The sequence below is a fragment of the Ischnura elegans genome, chromosome 10 (genome assembly GCF_921293095.1).
Source record: "Ischnura elegans chromosome 10, ioIscEleg1.1, whole genome shotgun sequence".
In the NCBI taxonomy this organism is placed as follows: Eukaryota; Metazoa; Arthropoda; class Insecta; order Odonata; family Coenagrionidae; genus Ischnura; species Ischnura elegans.
In genome coordinates, this window is record NC_060255.1 from 60,734,170 (window position 1) to 60,756,275 (window position 22,106).

At 32.9% G+C, this 22,106-nt stretch overlaps 1 protein-coding gene across 3 annotated transcripts in view; it reads right to left on the reverse strand.

Moving 5' to 3' along the window:
• Positions 1-8,910: 8,910 nt before the first annotated feature.
• The window catches only part of LOC124167025 (glycine receptor subunit alpha-4-like), an 88,208-nt gene continuing 75,012 nt past the window's right edge, over positions 8,911-22,106 (reverse strand). For all 3 annotated transcript variants that reach the window (XM_046544793.1, XM_046544791.1, XM_046544790.1), the window contains 6 exons: positions 21,900-22,034; positions 20,327-20,525; positions 18,345-18,449; positions 17,264-17,423; positions 14,626-14,915; positions 8,911-9,215 (listed from right to left, as the gene is read on the reverse strand). In XM_046544793.1, coding sequence (XP_046400749.1) covers positions 14,679-14,915; positions 17,264-17,423; positions 18,345-18,449; positions 20,327-20,525; positions 21,900-22,034 — 836 coding nt within the window. In that variant the 3' untranslated portion in view covers positions 8,911-9,215; positions 14,626-14,678. The remainder of the gene's footprint in view (positions 9,216-14,625; positions 14,916-17,263; positions 17,424-18,344; positions 18,450-20,326; positions 20,526-21,899; positions 22,035-22,106) is intronic.

Here is a 22,106-nt window from a genome sequence, read left to right on the forward strand (position 1 = left end):
TCGAGTTTTTAAAAGTATATACATAGTTATATTGCGGATTAAATTCTTTCATTCTGGATATTAAAATCCCATATATTTTGTGTATCCAAATTATATTTATAATTTTTTCACTTCTAGTAGTTAAGTCGAATTTATAACAAGGATTATCATATCCAAATTATATTTCTAATATTTTCACTCCGCGTTGTGAGATCGAGTTTATAACAAGGATAATTCTATCCCAATCACATTTTTAATTTTTTCACTCCGCCCTTTAAAATCAATTTCATGGTAAGGATTTCGATATCAAATCACATATTTATTGTTATACCCCGAGTTGTGACATCGCGTTTATTACATGGATTACCATATCCAAATCACATTTTTAATTTTTCCACTCCGCGTAGTAAAATTAAGTTTCTAACAATGATTTTCATATCCAAATTATATTTTCATTTTTTCACTACGCGTAGTGAAATTTAATTTATAATAATGATTTTCATATCCATATCACATTTTCAATTTTTTCACTCTGAGCAAAAAATCGCGGTAATATCAAGAATTTTCATATCAAAATCACAATTTAATTTTTTCACTCCTAGCGAATAAATCGCGTTTATAACAAGGATTTTCATATATAAATCACATTCTTAATTTTTTTCACTCAGTGTACTGAAATTGCGTTTACAATTGAATTTTATACCCCAATTGCATTTGTAAATTTTTCACTCCGCGTGGTGACATAGAGTTTATATACTAGGATTTTCATATCCAAATTATATTTTTTATTTTTTCACTCCGCGTAGCAAAATTGAATTCATTACAAGGATTTCCATATCCAAATCACATGTTTAATTTTTTCACTCAGTGTACTGAAATTGCGTTTACAATTGAATTTTATACCCAAATTGCATTTGTAAATTTTTCACTCCGTGTGGTGAAATAGAGTTTATATACTAGGATTTTCATATCCAAATTATATTTTTAATATTTTCTCTCCGAGTAGTGAAATCGAGTTTTATAACAAGAAATTTCATATCCAAAACATATTTTTAACTTTTTTACTCCGAATAGTGAAATCGAACTACTTACAGGGATTAACATATCAAAATCACTTTTTTTAATTTTATCCCTCCGAGTACTGAAATCGCGTTTATAAAAAGGATTTTCATTTCCAAATCATATTTCTAATTTTTTTCACGCCGCGTAGTGAAATCGAAATTATAACAAAGAATTTCAATTCCAAATCACATTTTTAATTTTTTTATATCTCCGAGTAGTGAAATCGAGTTTATAACAAGGATATTCATATCAAAATCACTTTTTAATTTTTTCACTCTGCGTGGTGAAATCGAATTTACAACAAGGAATTTCATAACTGAATCTAATTTAAAATTTTTTAACTCCGCGTACTAATTTCGAGTTTATTACAAGGATTTTCATATCCATACTCTGTTACTAGTGTTTTCACTCCGAGTAGTGGAATCGAGTTTATAACAAGGATATTCATATCAAAATCACTTTTTAATTTTTTCACTCTGCGTGGTGAAATCGAATTTACAACAAGGAATTTCATAACTGAATCTAATTTAAAATTTTTTAACTCCGCGTACTAATTTCGAGTTTATTACAAGGATTTTCATATCCATACTCTGTTACTAGTGTTTTCACTCCGAGTAGTGGAATCGAGTTTATAACAAGGATTTTCAAATCTAAATTATACTTTTAATTTTTTTCAGCCCGCGTAGTGAAATCGAGTTTTTAACAACGATTTTCCTATCCAAATCACATTTTTAATTTTTTCATCCCGCGTAGTTACATCGTGTTTATAACATGGATTTTCATCTCCCAATCACATTTCTAATTTTTTCACTCCGATTAGTGATATCGCGTTTTTAATATAGCATTATCTTGTTGCTATGAACACGATTACGGTGCCTAGTCAGAAAATTACGAAATGACCCTCTTAGATTGATTTTTTTTGCTATAATCATTTCATTTCACTACGTAGTATGGAAAAGCCTGATGTTGCATTAGAAGAGAATTTTATTGAATTAATCACGAATTCATTACGAAGTAAGAAAAATGCGAGATTACACTTCAGAAATCAATTTTGTTGTCTTAAACACAATTTCAGGCTGAAGAAAAAAAATTGTGAAACTACACTTTAGAAATGAATTTATTGCTATAAACACTAATTCAGTGCGAAGAAACTAAAATCCAAAAGGACACATAGGAATGAGTTTTTTAGCTATTAAGTCGACTTCATCACCAATTAAGTAAAATGCGAATGACACTACAGAATAGAATTTTGTTGCATTAAACACGATTTCAGTACAAAGTATGAAAATTCCTATTTGACACTCCAGTAAGGAATTTTATTGCTATAAACACGATTTGAGTAGGAAGTAAGAAAAATGCGAAATTAAATTCTAGAATTGAATTTTATTGCTGTAAACACTATTTCAATACGAAGTAAAAAAAAATGCGAAATAACACTTTAGAAATCAATTTTTTGGTATGAACACGAATTCAGTACGAAGATACAAAAATGCGAAATTACACTGCAGGAATGAATTTTATTGCTATAAACTCGATTTTAGTACGAGTTAAGAAAAATGCAAAATGACTATCAAGAATTGAATATTATTGCTATAAACACTATTTAAGTACGAAGTTAGAAAATTCGAAATGACACTCCAGAATTGAATTTAATGTTATGAACACGATTTCTGTACGAAGTAAGAAAAATGCGATATGACACTACAGAAATAAGTTTTATTGCTAAAAACTTTATCAGTTCGAAGTAGGAGAATTGCGAAGTGAAACTTGAAAATTGAATTATATTGTAAAGTCACGATATTATTACGTAGTAAGGAAAATCCGAAATGACACTCCACAAAAAAAGTTTTAGGGCTATTAACACGATTTCAGTACGTATTAAGACAACTTCTAAGTGGAACTACCGAATTGAATTTTATTGCTTTAAATGATTTACAATACAAAGCATAAAAAATGCGAAATGACACTCCAGAAATGAATTATATTGATATAAACACAATTTCCGTACAAATTAAGAAAAATGGGAAATATCACTCCATATATGAAATGTGTCGCAAATAACTCAATTTCAGTACGAAGTAAGAAAAATGCGAAATGACACTATATAAAATAAATTTCAGTGCTACGAACACGATTTCAGTAAAGAGTATGAAAATGCGAAATAACAATCTAGAAACGAATTTTATTGCTATAAACACGATTTCTGTACGAAGATAGAAAAATGCGAAAGGATCACCAAGAAGGAAAAATGCTAAATGATGCATTAGATTAAATTTTTTTTCGTATAACCACAATTTCAGAACGAAGTAAGAAAAATGCGAAACGAAACTCGAGAATTGAATCTTAGTGTTAAAAAACAATTTCAATACGTACTAAGAAAAATGATAATAACACTACAGATTAGAATTTTATTGCTATGAACACGAATTTAATACGAAGTAAGAAAAATGCTAAATGACACTCAAGAAATATATTTATTGTAAAGAACAAGATTTGAATACAAAGTCTGAAAAATGCAAAATGACACTTTAGAACTGAAATTTAGTGCTACATACACGATTTAAGTACGAGGAAAGAAAAATTCGAAATAACACTCCAGAAATGAACTTTTTCTCCGTAAACGCGATTTCAGTGTAAAGTAAGAAAAATGCGAAATGACACTACAGATATGAATTTATTGCTATAAACACGATTTCAGTACCTATGAGGAAAAATGCAATATGAACATCCAGCAATTAATTTTATTGCTTTAAACGCGATTCATGTACGAAGTTTGAAAAATGCAATAGAAGCAACAAAAAGCGAAATGACACTCCAGAATTCAATTTTATATCTATAATCACGATTTCAAATAGAAGTAAGTAAAATACAAAGTGACACATCTGTTATGAATTTTATTACTATAAGCACGATTTCAGCACGGAGTAGGAAATGAAATTAATTGCTAGAAACACGAATTTAGGACGAAGAGGGAAAATTCGAAATGACATTCCAGAAATGAATGTTATTGCTATAAACACGATTTTAGTACGAAGTAAGAAAAATGCTAAATTACACTCAAGAAATATTTTTATTGTTAATAACAGGATTTGAATACAATGTCTGAAAAATGCAAAATGACACTTCAGAACTGAAATTTAGTGCTTTAAACACGATTTTAGTACGAGGAAAGAAAAATTCGTAAAAACACTCCAAAAATGAACTTTATTTCTATAAACACTATTTCAGTATAAAGTAAGAAAAATGCGAAATGACACTCCAGATATGAATTTATTGCTATAAACATGACTTCCGTACCTATTAAGAAAAATGCTATATGAACATCCAGTAATGAATTTTATTGCTTTAATCGCGATTCATGTACGAAGTTTGAAAAATGCTATATAAGCAACAAAAAGCAAAATGACACACCATAATTCAATTTTATATCTATAATCACGATTTCAAATAGAATAAGTAAAATACGATGGGACACATCTGTTATAAAATTTATTACTATAAGCACGATTTCAGCACGAAGTAGGAAAAATGGAAATGACGCATTGGATTAGAATTTTATTGTTACAAACACAATTTCAGTACGAAGTAAATAAAATGCGAAATGACGCATTAGATTAGAATTTTATTGCCATATACTTAATTTCAGTACGAAGTAAGAAAAATGCGAAATGTCACTCCAGAAATGAAATTATTTGCTAAAAACACGATTTCAGTACGGGGTAAGAAAAAATCGAAATGACACTCCTGGAATGAATTTTATTTCAATTAAGGTCGATTTCTGTACGAAGTAAATAAAAAAGGCGAAATGACACTCAAGAATTGAATTTTAAAGCTTTAAACGCGATTTCAGTACGAGGTAAGAAAAAAGCGATATGACACTGGAGAATTCAATTTTATTGCTATAAACACGATTTTAAATCGAAGTAAGTAAAATACGAAGTGACACATCGGTTATGAATTTTATTATCTACTATAAGCACGATATCAGCACGGAATAGGATATGAAAATAATTGCTATAAACAAGATTTCAGTACGAAGAGTGAAAATTCGAAATGACACTCCAGAAATGAATGTTATTGCTATAAACACGATTTCAGTACGAGGTTAGGAAATGCGAAATGACACTCCAGATATGAATTTTATTGCTAGAAACAAGTTTTTAGTACGAAGAGGGAAAATTCAAAATGGCACTCCAGAAATTAATTTTGTAGCCATAAACAGGAATTCAGTACGAAACAAGAAAAATGCGAATAGACACTCCCGGAATTAATTTTAGTGCTATTAACACGATTTCAGTACGTAGTAGTAAAAATGCTAAATGACGCTCCAGATTTGTCTTTTAGTGCTACAAACACCAGTTGAATACAATGTACCAAACTTACATCCAGAATTGAAATTTATTGCTATAAACACGATTTCAGTACGAGGTAAGAAATATTCGAAATGACAAACCAGAAATGAATTTTATTTCTATTAACAAGATTTCAATACGAAGTATTAAAAATGCGTAATGACACTCCAGAATTCAATTTTATTTTTAATAACAAGATTTCAAATCGATGTAAGTAAAATACGACGTGAAAAATCGGAAACGAATTTTTTTCTATAATCATTATGTAGGCAGTAAGTATGAAATATGCTAAATGACGCATTTGATCAGAATTTTATTCCAATAAACACCATTTCAGAAGGAAGTAAGAAAAATGCGAAATGACACTCCAGAAATGAATTTGTTTTCCTATAAATGCGATTTCATTTCGAAGTTACAAAAATGCCAAATGACACTCGAGAATTGAATTTTAGTGATATAAAAACGATTTCAATACCTACTAAGAAAAATGACAAATAACACTTCAGAATTGATTTTTTTTCTATAAACATGATTTTAATACGAAGTAAGAAAAATGCTAAATGCCACTTCAGAAATATTTTTATTTTTAAGAACAGGATTTTAATACAAAATCAGAAAAATGAAAAATGACACACCAGAATAGAAATTTAGTGCTATAAACACGATTTCAGTACGAGGAATGAAAAATTCGAAATAACACTCCAGAAATGAACTTTATTTCTATAAACACGATTTCAGCACGAAGTAGGAAAAATGCGAAATGACAAACAAGAATTGAATTTTATTGCAATAAACACGATATTAGTACAAATTAGAGAAAATGTAAAATAACACTCCAGATTTGAATTTTATTGCTACATGCATGAATTTACTACGAAGTAAGAAAAATGGAAATTTCGCATTATATTCTCGAATATATATAAACTCAATGTCATTACGAACTAAGGAAAATGCGATATGGTACTCCAGAAATATATTTTATACCTATAAACACGATTTCAGTGCGTAGTAGGAAAAATGCGAAACGAAACTCGAGAATTGAATTTTAGTGTTAAAAAACAATCTCAATACGTACTAAGAAAAATGATAAATAACACTACAGATGAGAATTTTATTGCTATAAAAACGAATTTAATACGAAGTAAGAAAAATGCTAAATTACACTCAAGAAATATTTTTATTGTTAAGAACAGGATTTGAATAGCTTTAGAATGAATGAATGTTATTGCTATAAACACGATTTCAGTACGAGGTTAGGAAATGCGAAATGACAAACACGATTTTAGTACGAAGAGGGAAAATTCGAAATGGCACTCCAGAAATTAATTTTATAGCCATAAACACGAATTCAGTACGAAAAAAGAAAAAGGCGAAATGACGCTATGGAATTGAATTTAATTGCTATAAACACGATATCGGTACGAAGTAAGAAAAATGCGAAATGACACTCCGGAAAGGAATTTTAGTGCTATTTACACGATTTCAGTACGTAGTGGGAAAAATGCTAAATGACACTCCAGATTTGTCTTTTAGTGCTACAAACACCTGTTGAATACAAAGTACGAAAAATACGAAATGACACTCAAGAATTGAAATTTATTGCTCTAAACACGATTTCAGTACGAAGTAAGAAAAATGCGAAATGAAACTCCAGAAAGGAATTTTATTGTTATAAACATGATTTCAGTACGAAGTAGAAAAATGCAAAATGAAAATTTCAGAATTGTTTTTTTTTGCTATGAACACGATTTCAATACGAAGTAAGAAAAATGCGAAATGACACTCCGGAATTGAATATTATTGCTATAAACAGGATTTCAGCGCGAAGTAACAAAATTGCGAAATGACACTCCGGAATTGAATATTATTGCTATAAACAGGATTTCAGCACGAAGTAACAAAATTGCGAAAAGACACAAACACATAAAATATGCGAAATGACACATGCAGAAAATATAAGTCTTTGTGACCTCACGTTTTCCTATGGAACCTAGAGCTTTACCTCATTTAAATTATAACTTGATTAAATTTCATGCTAAAAATTTCATTTAATCTTTCTAAGAAAATTTACTGATAAATTATGGAAAATAAAGTATTAATGAAAGAGTTATTTGGCGAAAAAGGCGAATGTTTTTCTTTGTGATGATAAATCTTACAAATTTGGTAATGAGAAACAAAATATAACCCTAACAGGCTTAGGGTTGTCTCAATTGTTCCTCGAGGAAATTGTTTCCTTACACTGTCCTTTTTTTCGCTATTCTTTTTCTATGCACAGTTCCTTTATGAAATGCAATTTTTCAATATTTTGTGAAATAACAGTAACGATGGAGAGCATTGATTTTTGGTTGAAAACCGTGACTTTAATGCGGGATACCTCGAAAAATATCAATTTTATGAAAGAAATGTAGGCAATTATTTTTCTTACAATTAAGTTGTCGGTCAATTCTTGTGGCGAATGAGTAGTAAAAAAAATTCCACCTCAGAAATGGGGTGTCAACCACCACTTGGGGCTCATTAGCATATCATAGATTTCAATCTTAGGTCCCTACCTACTATCAAAATTTCATGTAAATATCAAATTTCGAGTTTGCAAATTTGTGATCCACAGTGCTCCACATCCTGGACTCATACAAATGTTCCATTTTTTGTGGTTTTTCTTCCTTACTAGTTGTTTTTACAATTTTATATTATTTTTCCTTTCTGAATGTCAACATGTTTCCGAGCGTCACAAAATATTTTTAACCCTTCCTGTCCCTTTCTCCAAGGTTTCGCAGTATTTTCTACCAGAATGTTTTCCTTCCAATGACATTTAAATTGCAAAATAATGTTGTGTTTTTTAATTTTAATGTTTTTTTTGTATTTGAATTTATTATCCATATTTGAATATACGTATGAATCTATTCCTGCAAGAATATCTGGTATACCTGGGGGAAACAAGTTTAAAATAATGTGCATGGCAGTGTTTTAATCCCTCGTACCCACCTGTTCTGGCAGGTATTTAAACCTGAACACTTTAAGGAGAAGAGTTAAAGTGCCAATGTTTCTAATTTTTCATAATTTTTAATGGAATTAATCTGCTTACTCAACTTTGAAAACATGATCACCTCTGGTATCATAATCAGTGTCAGCATAATCGGTGAGGTAGTGCCTCTGGTATAGGTAATAAAGGTTACAGACAGGCTGCAATCATGTTCCATTTCAGGTTGCAAAGACCTGACAAAATTCCTGCATGATAGGTGTAATTAATACAATACAGAAGTTACTAGAGCATCATTCTATAAAGTGAATAGGAAGTTAAGTAAAATATTATCATTCACAGCAATGAGCAATGAGAAATATTTGGGAACCCCAGAAATATTTAGGAAATAAGGTATCAAATATACCTCTTCCAGATGGAACCACCATAAATAAACCCCCTCATCAAAATCCTCCAAAATGTATTTACCTGCCACCTTGACTTTTTTGTGATACATCCAATGTAAATCACATTGCCTTAGCTATAAAAATAGTGAGAGAGTAAATAAAAATGTTAGTTTTATTGTTTGGCATTTGTACATTCATCTCATCAGTTTCCAGAGCAAGCTAAATAATTATTTTCTGTGCACACCAAGGTACAACGTCAAATCTTTTTCGGGTTTTCACATTTCTGTTGGAGCAGCAGGAAACTTCCTGTATAAAAATACTTGTAAGCATAACATGCGTCAGCATGATAATTCCAGTTTGGATCATGGTGAAAAATTTTCATTGGAAACGTAATAAATTTCCATGGTGTTGCTTGATTGATTTTTCACAGTGTTTCTCCAGTAACAACATTCAACAGACCTGTTGGAAGGTAAAAACAGACATTAAAATCTTGATATTTTTCATCAGGCTGACAAGCTTTGTCTCTCTATTGGAGCAAGAGTCTGAATAACATGTAAGACTATAAAAATATTTTTACATAGGATCATTCTTAACGAGAATATGGTTTATTTCTCCACTAAATTCAGTGCTGAAATTAACTCAGAATTCAGAATACTTTCATGGGCGTTGTGGTTTCATGGTGTAGTATGCTTGTAAAATGAAATTTAAAAAAAACGTAGGTAACTACTTTGCGTGATCTCTAGGCACGTGATCTCTAGGTACATGATATCTCCTGTTCTGAAAATTCTGCTGACAAGGTTATTTGAATTCTTCAATTGAAAATTGAAAAATCTTCAAAATTTATTGACTAAAAACAAAAATTCTAGGTAGTTTGAAATTTTAAAAATCGAATTAAAAATTTCAGGGAACAATAGAAATGAAAAAATAGAATGCCAAAAAAATATATATTATAAGAATGGAGATTTCCGTGGCATGTGTTGAACTTTATTCCCTGTTACTAACGCAGAGGGTGGTGTTGCAATAACAGCATTCTAATCCTAATTCTACAATCCTATTTTTATCCGATTTTTAAAAATGGTGGAGCACATTAAAAAACACGAATTTACTCCATTTTCTACTGTAAATTCCATGCGGACATTTGAATTGATTGCTGAGACAACCATTATTGAACAGTATGTAATATTATTGGCTAAGAATAAATATTAACAAAAACAATAGCTATCATACTAAAAATAATTACGTTTATAAACATAATGTTTAAGCTTTGAGAAATACAACATGAGCAAAAATGATTTTTTGCATATCTCCTGACTCTAATTAGCTAGCGCTTGAACCAATTTCCCAATTACTACGATAAAATGACAGAATGCTCAGGGATCAGTTCATTAAATCATGTTTGAACAACATTTTTGGAGATGCAGTTGGATCCTACTAGAGGTGGCCAATTTCTTGGTAGAATTTTAACTAGGGAAGGTTTCAATAACGTGAATAAAGACCCTGTTAACCACCCAGGAGGAATTGATGAAAATTCAAGGGCCAATTGAAGGTCAAATGGTCTTTCATAAATTTCACGTAACATGTACACCACACCATTAGGTATCAGCATTAAACATATTTGGGTGTATGTACTGTTAACGCAATACTACTACTCTACTCCTTATGGATCACACACAATCCAACCAACACAACAATATATACAAGTCAGAATTTTGTCGGTGCATAATTTCAGTTTAGTACTTAAAAAATTTTGAAAATTTTAAAAAGTAAATGTAGACGAAGTGTCATTGCTTTGTCAAAAAACCGTTCCCTGAGCATTCTGTCTTTTCTTGTAGTAATATAGGGACCTTGGTTCAAGCGCTGGCTATTCTAAAATTTTTCATTTATGTTTGAACTAGGGATTGCATGTTTTTCATTAAGAATATGCAATGTATTCCATATAATTCAGACCATTGCTCCAATAGATAGGGGTTTTATTGCATGGTTCTTAACATGATGAAAATTTCTGTGGCAAGTTAAGATTGTGTTTAAAGAAGTTTAGGAAAATTTTAGGAAACAACCCAGACAGCACAAAAGATATTTTACCCCATTATTACCCTCATTTTACAAGGGTAAAATTGTGGTAAAAGATGTGTAACCTGCAAGGTTCTTAGACTGTAAGGTTGCCTCATTCGTAACTGCGCATGCGCCAGCAGAAGTCCCGCTACGTCACTGACGGCCCTGTATCCTAGCTGATCCTACCCATTTCATTGTTTGCACGCTAGAAATTGAGAGAGAATAAGTTTCTGAGACCTTGCGCCGCCTTGTGTTTAACGAGAATCTGAACACATTTCCTGCAATTACACTGGAAATCGTCTTTGTAATCCACTACTCATAAGACGAACTTTTTGAGGGTGAAGAGTGCCGTCGGATATGCCGGGTTCCCGTTGTACTGTGGCAACGTGCTCCAACAGCTTGTCGAAAACGAAGAAAGCTGGACGGAATGTCTCATATCACAGGCGGGTGCTTAAATTGAAAAATCTTTTTATCGTATATATAAACTAATCGATTTCATTGACCGTGTCTCGCCCCCTACACATGTGAAAAAAGTGGTGAAAGTGAATCAGTCAGACAAACTAAGTGGATATGCTAAAGATTTAGTAATCAAAAACTTAGATGCTCCTATTGCATTGGAAATCCAGGAATTCTTCCCTTTTAAGGCAAATTGAACTTAATATCTTGCACACTCATTCATGCAGGGACTATTTTGCAAATTAATCGTTTACCTCGTATGCTATGAGTAACATCGCGTGCCAATGGTAAGATATCAGGTAAACAAATTTCTAGTACTAAGTCTGTAAATTTGAGTCCTATTTTATGTCTTTGAGAGCTAATGAGAAATTTTCGAGGCCATGGTTGTGCAAAATTGTTTATTAATTTAGGGAATTAAAGGACATAAAAGTTTTAGCATGCATAAAAATATTTATCAGGAATCAAGTGTTAAATCGTAGTTCACATAAAAAGAAACTTGTGTTAATTTTAATCATAATATTTTCTCTCGTATTAGTAAATTGGTTAAGAATAGCCTAATTAAACTTATAAATGTTGATTTGAGTCAAGCCATACAATATTTTTATGTACTCTTTCTCATTTATATTTACCAGCAAACTGTAATGAAGTAGACTCTACCCTTTAATTAGGACTAATTCAACAAATTACCAATGTTCTGTGCTGTGTTTCCAACTTGGACAAAGCAATTATTAAATTTTATGGGAAGCAGAGGGTCTTCACAAGAATAAAATATTTGAACAAAAAAAATGCAACAAGGAAGAGCAACTTTGAGAGTGCCACTAAAAAAATTTAAAAAACTGTTCTGTAAATCCTTTTACATAAATTCTTGAGTCTTATTATTTATACCCTCTTCAAAATGAACCTTGATGGTGGAGCTATATTTCTACAACAGACTTATGATCGACCAAATAGCTGATATATGCATTAGCCTAAGTTTTTGTTTTAGCAATTATCACTTAAAATTATCGAATTTGTCTCTTGCAGTGCTTTTTGGTGCCATGAAACATTTCCCTAAAAGAAAAACCTAAAAGAAAAATTGAAATTTTTCTTTTAGGTTTTTTGACCAAAGACTGCAGTGGAAACTTTCTGTGGGATATATGATAGAGAAGAGTCCTCTGATTGGTCAATTGAAGCAGGCAACTATGATGCTGTTTTGATAACGGAAATTGTTGGTGGTTCATTTTCCATTTCTAGAAATTATTTTACCCGGCAATTCTTATTTCTCTCAGCATAATATTGAAGTTAGTTCCGTTTCATCTGTATGATGTATTGCTTAACGTATAATCACTTTGAATTCCTATTACGAATGATTTTAAAATGGTAATAAGGGTTTTGCAACTCTTTTCAATGTTTTTCTTCCCATTGCAGTAAAGGATTTCAATGTCCTCTTGCAAAATTTCCTTTATCTCATATATGTATTTTCAAAGCCCGAGGAGGAATGAAAACAAGCATAATTTCTATTTAAAAAGTGGCGGAACTGTAATTTTTTAAGCAACTAATTCGTTTATTGCATATTTACTCCCAGCCACATTAATCTTAAGTTAAAATTAAATTGCGGAAGTAGCAAGGAAAACAGTGTTTTGAGAGTTACGGGAAGGAAATGTGGACACGGAATTAACTCGTACACCTTCCCATTTCATCACTTAATCAGGACATTATAGCGTCTAAATACACGAATTTGTCTTTTTTTAAATCTTAACATTATCATTTTTTTTAAATCAGCATTCAATTTAAAATTCGGCTTATAGTGTTTGATAGAGGGTAACTTCAAGAGCTCGCTACGGTGAGCAGTTACGCCTGCGGAAAGGCTAGAATTTGAAATGGCGCTGGAAGTTGGGTCTACAGTGACGTCAAGCCAATGGGAACCTTAGTCGTGAATGAGGCAACCTTTACTCTAAGAACCTTGGGTAACCTGCATGTTAACGGGTAATATGTATATCAGTAAGGGTCTAGCATGTTAAGATGGTGAAAAGTGCCCCCAGATATTTTGAAAAATAAAAATGTACAATTAAACTGCATTCAAAATGATATGTTTTCCCAAAGTTTCAGGCCTCAACAATGGAAAATAATCCCAAAAAAATTAAAACACGATTTTTAGTTTTTTAACCATGTCTCCAGTTTTTTTTTTGTAAATAGTTTTCTTGATTTAATAGTGTACACACAATTACGTTCTACCATCCTGATTTTTTTCAAAATTTTTTGACTGAAAACAAAACTTTTACATAAGTTTGAAATTTTCAAAATTAAATTAAAAATTTTAGGAAACAATAAACACGTCGAAAAAAATATATTTTGTTACCCCTACCTTGAAGTATAATCCTAATTTTTTTCAGATTTTTAAAATTGGTGGATCAAGGCCAAAAAAAAAAACTGCTTTGTGCCATTTGCATCCATGTATTCCAGGAGGATATTTGATTTGATTGTTGAGAGCAACGATTGTAGATCAGTTTCTAATATTATTGATTAAGAAAAAAACATTAGCATAAACAATGCGTATCACACTCAGATTAATCCTCGTAGCCACTAGTCGCAAATCGCAGTTGAGGATCCAAAATAGCCAACTGCCAAGATGTGAATTCGATCTTTCATAAAATTATTTTTACAAAAATAATTATCCAATGAAAATTAGTACTCTTCTCTAAATATTTACGAAAATAATCAGGTAATTTTTAAGTACTTGAATTTTTGTTAATGAACATAGCCTTTCATCGATAGTGTGTATATAATGTGAAACTATATATGTGTAAAATTAGAGTAATTATGGGGTAAAATATCTTTTGTGCTGACTGGGTTGGAGTGATTAAACATGTTGACTTAGAGAAGCTCCCAGTTTTGCAAGAGCTACATTTACTTTTTTTAAATACTAAAATGAAAGTATGCAACTACAAAATTATGACTTGGATATATTGCTGTGTTGGTTGGACTGTGATGTAAATAAAAATAGGTCCCCACCGTTTGGCAAAGAAAGTGCCATCATTTTATTACTTGCTTATGAATGATTCTGTAGTTGTGTATTCGTTTTGCACATTTGTTCACTAAAGTTGAGTATATAATTTTATCCACAATACATGGACACGTGTTACTTTGATGAGTTATGTATGCCTTATTTTTGTTTTACTCTGATGCTGTAATTTAACAGCAACAGCTAAATAAGATTATTTATATCTTCTGGGGAATCAAATTTTACTATTTTTTTTAAACTAAACTAAATTTTCATATTCATTAGGTAGCATATTAAATGCCCTGAAAAATATCTTAATTATTGCTATTATTTTTCATTCGTGATATCGCAGTTTGTCCGCACATATATGCTAAAAATTACCTTAAAAAGGAGGACCCTGAAATGGGTTTCAGTCATATTTCAGTCCTTTCCTCTCAGTCACATTCCTTGCCAAAGGATGGAGCACTTAAAATCCATGGCCAATAGCAAATATTAAACACTGTGAATGTTCCAATTGCTATTAAGGGACAGAAAGCTATGATTCTCTTCCTTACTAGTATGAGAAACTCAATACTCATTTCGTATCTTCTTTGGCAACTTTGAGATCCTTCAGTGTCATTTATCCGTAAGTCCAAAGAATGTGAGTCTTCTTTTGAGTTGGGGCTCCATTTCTGGTGGAAGAAAAAGTTTAGGTTAAAATTACAATTAAAAAAGAAGTATACGTCAAATTAACCTTTCAACTGGACCTGGCTGAAAGGGTAAAAGTTAAGGAGATGGAGCATGAAAATGAGTCTATATCTGCTTCATTTTCAGTCACTCTATAATGCAATTTTGATACGCCAATACAACTATTATTATTATTATCTGTCTCTTGCTGGTCATGAGTATGGTTAGCGGGAAAGTTAGTTAGCATTATCTTAGTCTTAATCTTAGCATTATAAATAATCAAAGAAAAGAATTTTTTTGTGCACTTAGCATTAAATAGTGTCACTATGTAAACTACACAAATGAATGACTGTCTCAGCATAAACAATAAATGTAACATCTGCTCTCAAAATATTTTCGGAACCTTCTCTAGCTTGCATTGCATTTATAACTTCCTCACTGATTTCAGCATCATGATCACGCCATTTCCCAATTCCATTATTGAGAAAACACTCTATTCTGCAATATTTTCCTGTCCTTCATTATCCAAATTTATTTTCCCTTGATATATATTACCATTACCCATCTTTATTTAATGACGAATCAGGATTGATTCGATTCTTCAGTCGTTTATTGAGCAGGCATGCATTTCAATGCCAGTATCAGCACACTGAAGTCTAAATCACCATCAGTTTATAACATAACATCCCGAAATCCTCTATCCTGAATCGAAATGTCACCCTTTTCCATGAAAGTTTTGAATGGATGCAAGATTAATTTTATAGTGTTGGCATCATTTTGTTTGCCCAAATAAGTTCCGGGCATATAAACCACAACCCATCATTTTGAATGGATGGGCCAATAGCAAGATTGATTTTAGAGTGTATGGTGAATAGTTTGCAAAGGGGAACTAGTACTGTTAAAGTTACCAGTTTGCAGCTTGAAAAGAATAACTATCAGCCCTTGAGTAACTATAATCTAACATACAATTTTCTCGTCGACATTAACATACTACGTTATTCAGCTACTCGTTCTCATGACAAATCTGTAAGAGTTTGCCAACAAACATTTCTCTGGAAAATGGAAGTGGCACATGCCGTCTGCTAAATCTGCAATTTTGTCAATAAGTAGATGAATTTCAGATACACGCAAGGAAACACTGATGCAATAGATATGGAAGGTGGGAATATCATTGGTATAAATCCGCTTATTGTAGATGATCTTTACAGGCCACATTTTTTAAGGGAATGATCAACCTCCTCTCAGATGACGATCTGCAATCTAGCTTCCAAGGGTATGGGGCAGAGATATTTTGTAGCGGTATATCCACAAATGAAACAACACTTGTGCATAGATATATGCAAGGAAAACTCAAATTGAGCTCATTTTCATAATCTACATTCTCACAAAATGTGGCAGTTTTTGGAGCAATTCCCGGGACCAGTTTCCACAAACATCAGTCCCTGTGGTGGGTATTACAATCGGTATGAGCGTTTGCATTTGTGGGAGGGCAAAATGTTTATAAAATGATCTCAAGGATGATATGGAGGGGCAGAACATAGAGATAAAAGGACAAATTAGCCAAAATCGTATACTATTCTTTTTTTTCGCCATGTTTCACCACCGCAAAAATTTCCAATACGCTAGTCGAAAGGTATTAAAAATGCCCCCGGAAAACATTTTTTCTTCATGGCCCTCTCAAAAATATTTTATGAAAACATGCATTCAAAATTTTCAAATTAATGACATTTCTCTTTTTCCCACTGAAAATTGCTGAAAACAATTGTAATTTCTATTATCTATTAAGTAAGCTTTCAAATGCTGCAACCGCATTCAACAATAGGCTTTCTTGACCGAGATATCTAAAAAAAAGTGAGTCGTATTTTAGAGCTAGCCGGCCCCTAGTGGGCCTCTAGCATGCTGGAAATGTGGAAAGATTAGTCCTATTTGATCCCAAATCGCATGCCTTAAATAAGGAAAAAATCCTGGAGGGGGGACTCTTATTCAGCTATGTCCTTTCACGGTAAATCACGTGGAAAACGAAAATTGATTGCCATAAGAATGTGTATTTATTTTTCTTTCCAATTTTACTCTTCAACTATATCTGACCATCATCACTAATTCAAGTGTGTAAAAGGAAAAAGGCCTGCAGGCATTAATAAGGAATTTAACATGTATTTCTTATGTAAATGTCATTGCCCATTTCAAGGGCTAATGATGGGCCCTGCAGAATAATATTCTTGCCTTTTAAACCTTCCCTGAACTTTCCCGAATACTTTAAAATCAAAGAGAAGCAAATCCAGCCGTTCTTGAGTTTTAGCAAGACTAATGCACAGCAATTCATTTTATATTATACGTATGGCCGGAAATTTACCTTGACATCACCCTCTGACTCAGGAGAAAGAGTTCTGAAGAGGCCATTTGTGTTGGTGCAGCCCCAGTTTGAGTGCCCTTTGCCATTGCAAGCAGATTTTGAGGTAGGTGATGGAGTTTTCTTAGCTTTCCGTTCTTTGACTTTTGCCTGCTTATCCAACCTGAAAGAAATGGGATTTTTTTCAAGAAAAACTCACTAAAACTGCATATTATACAATAACCACCTTTAAAATTTATAAATCACTTTGACACACAATACATCAGTTACACATATCACTTTGATCTGAAATAGGCATCACATATAAGTTACCACTTAAGTGCCAAAATGAAGAAATAATATTCTCATCCATTTGAGATAACTGCTTTCACAAGCCACTGTAAAAAATATTAACTGGCCAAAGATTGGCACATACATTACCACATACAGTACACTCCCAATTATCCAGGCTAATGATGGGGAGAGATGGCACGAATAATTCAAAAGTGGATAACGGTGGAAAACACGGATAATCCAAACTTTCACTTAAATGTCTTGTAATGTTCATAATAATATGCATAAAAACAATTTATTTATGCAGTTATTCTGTTATTTAAGAGTGCTTCCCAGACTCATTGAGAGCTTTCTTTGACAGTTCGCAATCTTTTCAGTGGCGATAACATAGTTGTACTCGTATTATTGAGCTTTCCGAAAGATAGTTTTGTTAAAATAATACCTGAATGAAGGGAGGTGTTAGTAATTCAAATATTCATTTCAAATGGCATTCAGTGAGTATTTTGTTTTTATGTAATGTGCTGCCGCCTATGAATAAATTGAAGCAGTTCTTCTTGTGGCATCGGGAAGTCAAGGGGTATTCATTTTAACCCAAGTAGTTTTAACAGAGAAAGCAACCAAAGTTTGACATAAACCACATTCATATTAACAATGGAGAGACTGAAAATTGGCTGACATTTGAAAATTTGTAGTAGGAGTTGATATCCTCATTTTGCTTTCCCCACTAAGTCCTTTGTACTCAAGATGCTGTATCGTTTGTGCTGGCTAGATAAGTGGGAAAATAAGGAAAAAGAAGTAATGATATACTTACCGAAGAACAGAAGCAAACTGAGCCAAGGCAAAAAAAACGCAAATGATGCACCCAACCATCCAGATGTCCAAGGCTTTGATATAGCTCACAGTGGGAGTATTTTGCCTTTATAAAATAGTACAGAAAATTAGCAAGTTATAAAAATTGCAAATAACATATCATGTACCTAAAAATAACATTATATGTACATATATTGCTTGAAGAACCTTAAAACCGCATTGATAAATAATTATCAATGTCGATATGCAATGTGAATAGCAAGCTTACAGTTGGATTATAGTGGCTTTGTAAAAAAGAATAAAAACATTGCAAATTTAAAAAGAATGGAAATTGCAGCTTTATTACTAAGAAGAGAAATAAAATAAAATTGACTGAAAAAGCTTGACTTAGTACAGGCATATAGGTCATCCCACAGCAACTTGGACCAGATGGAGGGATTCAAAAACATTTCCTCTCTTAAATGGAAAAAAATTTTAAAATTTTAATTTTAAATTCGTAATTTTACATCCTCCAAAAAGGTTTGCACAATGCAGTACAAAGTCTAATGGGTAAATTAAAAAAAAATGAAAAAAATCATGGTTATTAAAAAAACATGCATACAATCATGATTTCGTAAAGATTCCAAAATGATTTATATATGTATATAATTCAGATTTCTTAAAGGCTTCTTGGCTATCAAATAAACATTCCAATTTGTGTTGGAACAAAGCACAGTAGACTTCCGATTATCAGGCAGCGGCTTATCCGTGCACGAGTTTTATACTTTTTCGATATTTTCTGCTGTCTTTATGAAAAAAATAAAAATGACGTAAAAGCATCAGGATATTTGCATTTTAATGCAAGGCTACACTGTTCCATTAGAATTGTCTTCGTACAAGGGAATTAATTATTTTATTTACTTAGTGACAAGGAATGTTTCAAGTTTACTTGGACGTCTGCTTTATTATTGCAGACGACGATCAGCGGTGGGAAAAAAAACTCTTGATTAATTATTGAAGATACGCCAATGTTTAAGCATGTGTAAATGAAGAATAATGTTATTTACGATCGTTAATTGAATATTTCATGTTGCAAATGCGCAATTAATGCTGTGGCCTTGCATGCAGTTGAATACAGCCCAAGGGAACCAGAAATTTTGACGAACTCAGGCATGTTTACACTGCGTCGAGTCAAGTCAAACTGAAGAGAAGGGAATAGCAGAAGGGAAGGCAGCAAGGGAAGTGGAAGTAGAGATAAATTGCACCTTTCTGGAGAGGGAATATTTTCATCACAAGATGGATACATCCTCAAATAATAAACATATTAAATACATGGGAGTGGAAATAATCACAGTACAGGCTTGACAATGCTGAACTTGCAACTATTGATGTAAGCTACCTCAGAATAACACAGCTTGAACTCAGTTTACTGCTAAAGAAGTTTGTTTGATCTGCCGACGACATTTTGAAGTTAAGGAATATCCCTAAAAATTTGCCAGTTCTGTCAATAGAGCCCTGCAAAGTGCCTCCCAAGCACACTAACTTTTACTCAGCTGGAAATGGATTCGCATGAGCCTCAAGTTAACCGAGTGTGGCTGTCTCAATCACTCATTCGCATTGTCAACCTGCAAGAATGAATGAATTCAGGTGAATTGACACTTGTTTGGGCATTCACTAACAAATTTTCTTCGCTCGAATCTGTATCTAATGGGAGCATTCTGAGGAGTTGCTAAAAGTTAGGCATGATTTCTTGGTCAGTTGGGTAAGTATGACTATGACTCCACGATTAAGCATAACCATTCTTGACCACAGGTGTCTGATTACCCCATAAGTGTGCAGGCTCTTTGTCCATTTCTCTGTCAAGAATGAGGAATGGGAAACGACCAACCAGCAGCTGACCGACTGTGGTCAAGTACGGAAACTGTTTTGAAAGGCTCTCCCTATCATCTTATTCAATGCAGAGGTATCAATAACACGACATTCATGTACACAAATGAGTCTTACCTGACTGCTCCAAACATTGCCGTGAGAGTGAGGAGTGTTGTCATGCAAATTGCCAATCTTCCAGGAGCACATTCCCTCGGGACCATGAATGACAGCCACGAGACGACAACAAAGAGACCGCTTGGAATGTACGTCTGCAGCAGGTGATAGTTCATTCGCCTTTGGAATCTAATGCAGATAGAAATTGCAGGATAGCTTCCTATTTCAAAAGTAAATAAGGCTCAAAATAAGGTGCTTTGATTGAAAATAAAAAAATTAATTCTAAAACCATTTTTCAACATTATTTTACCACTTCAGAATTGCTTTTAATCATCTTGAATGAGTGAATGACTTGCTTGCCATGAGATACATACTTTGTGATATTTTGTCTCCTACTCAATGCAAAATACAAATACATAATTGATTTCATCTAGGGGCAGTCATTTACCCATGGAGGGTGCTTTGTGGGGCTTTAGCCTCCTCTCCCACCAAAAGTTTTTTGCCTGCTTTTGGAACTGCATCAATTGTATGAACTATCCCTTTGGAGAAAGCTAAGGGGTACCCTGGGGATCAGGTTGGTGTGGTGGCTAGTGTGTTGGCTTCTCACCCTGTGGGCTCGGGTTCAAATCCCGGCAGTGGCAGAGAATTTTCTGAGACTTCCTGATCCCTGCTTGAATGCTGTGGAGGACATTTCAAGCGCAACACTCTGTCCGTCGGATGGGAAGTTAAGCCGTGGTCCCCTTGGCGCCTTTCGTTAAGAGCAGGCTAATGCCGATGCCGGGTTTCTCTCCACCCTTCCTTACCTTCCCCCTCCCTAATGGCACAAATGACTTCAGCTGTCGGTCGCCTCCTCCAATACCATACCATACCATGGTAAGGGGTACCTACCCTCTAAATTTCTCTAAATTACTTAGAGCTGTAAAGTGATATCAGTATCAAATACCTGAAATTGCTGAAAATGGGATAATATTAACACTATTGGTGTAATATTACGTCATCTAAAATTTTTCGATTTTTGCTGAAGGAGTAATATTATGCTGTCTTTTGAAAAATTGTAGTTTGCCATTTTAAAATAAAGTAGTTAATCTCTAAATAAAAAAACAAAAGCAAAATTCATTCTTTTAAATCATATGAAACACCAATGCTTTGGATCGAAGGTTGATTGTTAAGAAATTACACAAAAGTATTGAAATGGCCAGCAAAAGCCACTGATCTGCAATATTAAGGTAAGTAAGTGCTCTCTGAGCCCTATGTTCAAAATTTAAATAATAAGGCAGATTTTGGAAGCAAACGACTATTGACACCAACCCATAATAACTATGGCCATTTCGGTAAAAAGGAGTGACGACTTTAAATCTCAGCATAATAAAAATGATGCTAGGATCTGACTAGCATCAGAAAACTGATCTTATCTTTTCAAAAGGATCTGACTACAAATTACCGGTGTTGGCAACCTAAATACGATCCAAGCTCACACGGTGGCAAATTTTTGGCTATGTACTTGTCTAATGTCAATTTATGCATGTGAATATGCTTGCGTTTTGTATTTTTTTTTACAGTTTTTACAATTAATTATTCACCAAAATATCCCCACCTGATGGAAAATTGACATCTCCCTTCTCACCAATCAAGTTGACAGCATAATCAAAGTGGGCTAGGCGGTGGGCAATGTTCACTGCCTTTCCCTCAGGAACCCATGAGAAGTAGAGCTCTTCTCTGGTGAACCCATCTGAAAAATGAAAAAAAGGATGCATTAGGATGCTCATTCACACCTTCACAGATTTCCTAAAGTTACCGACTA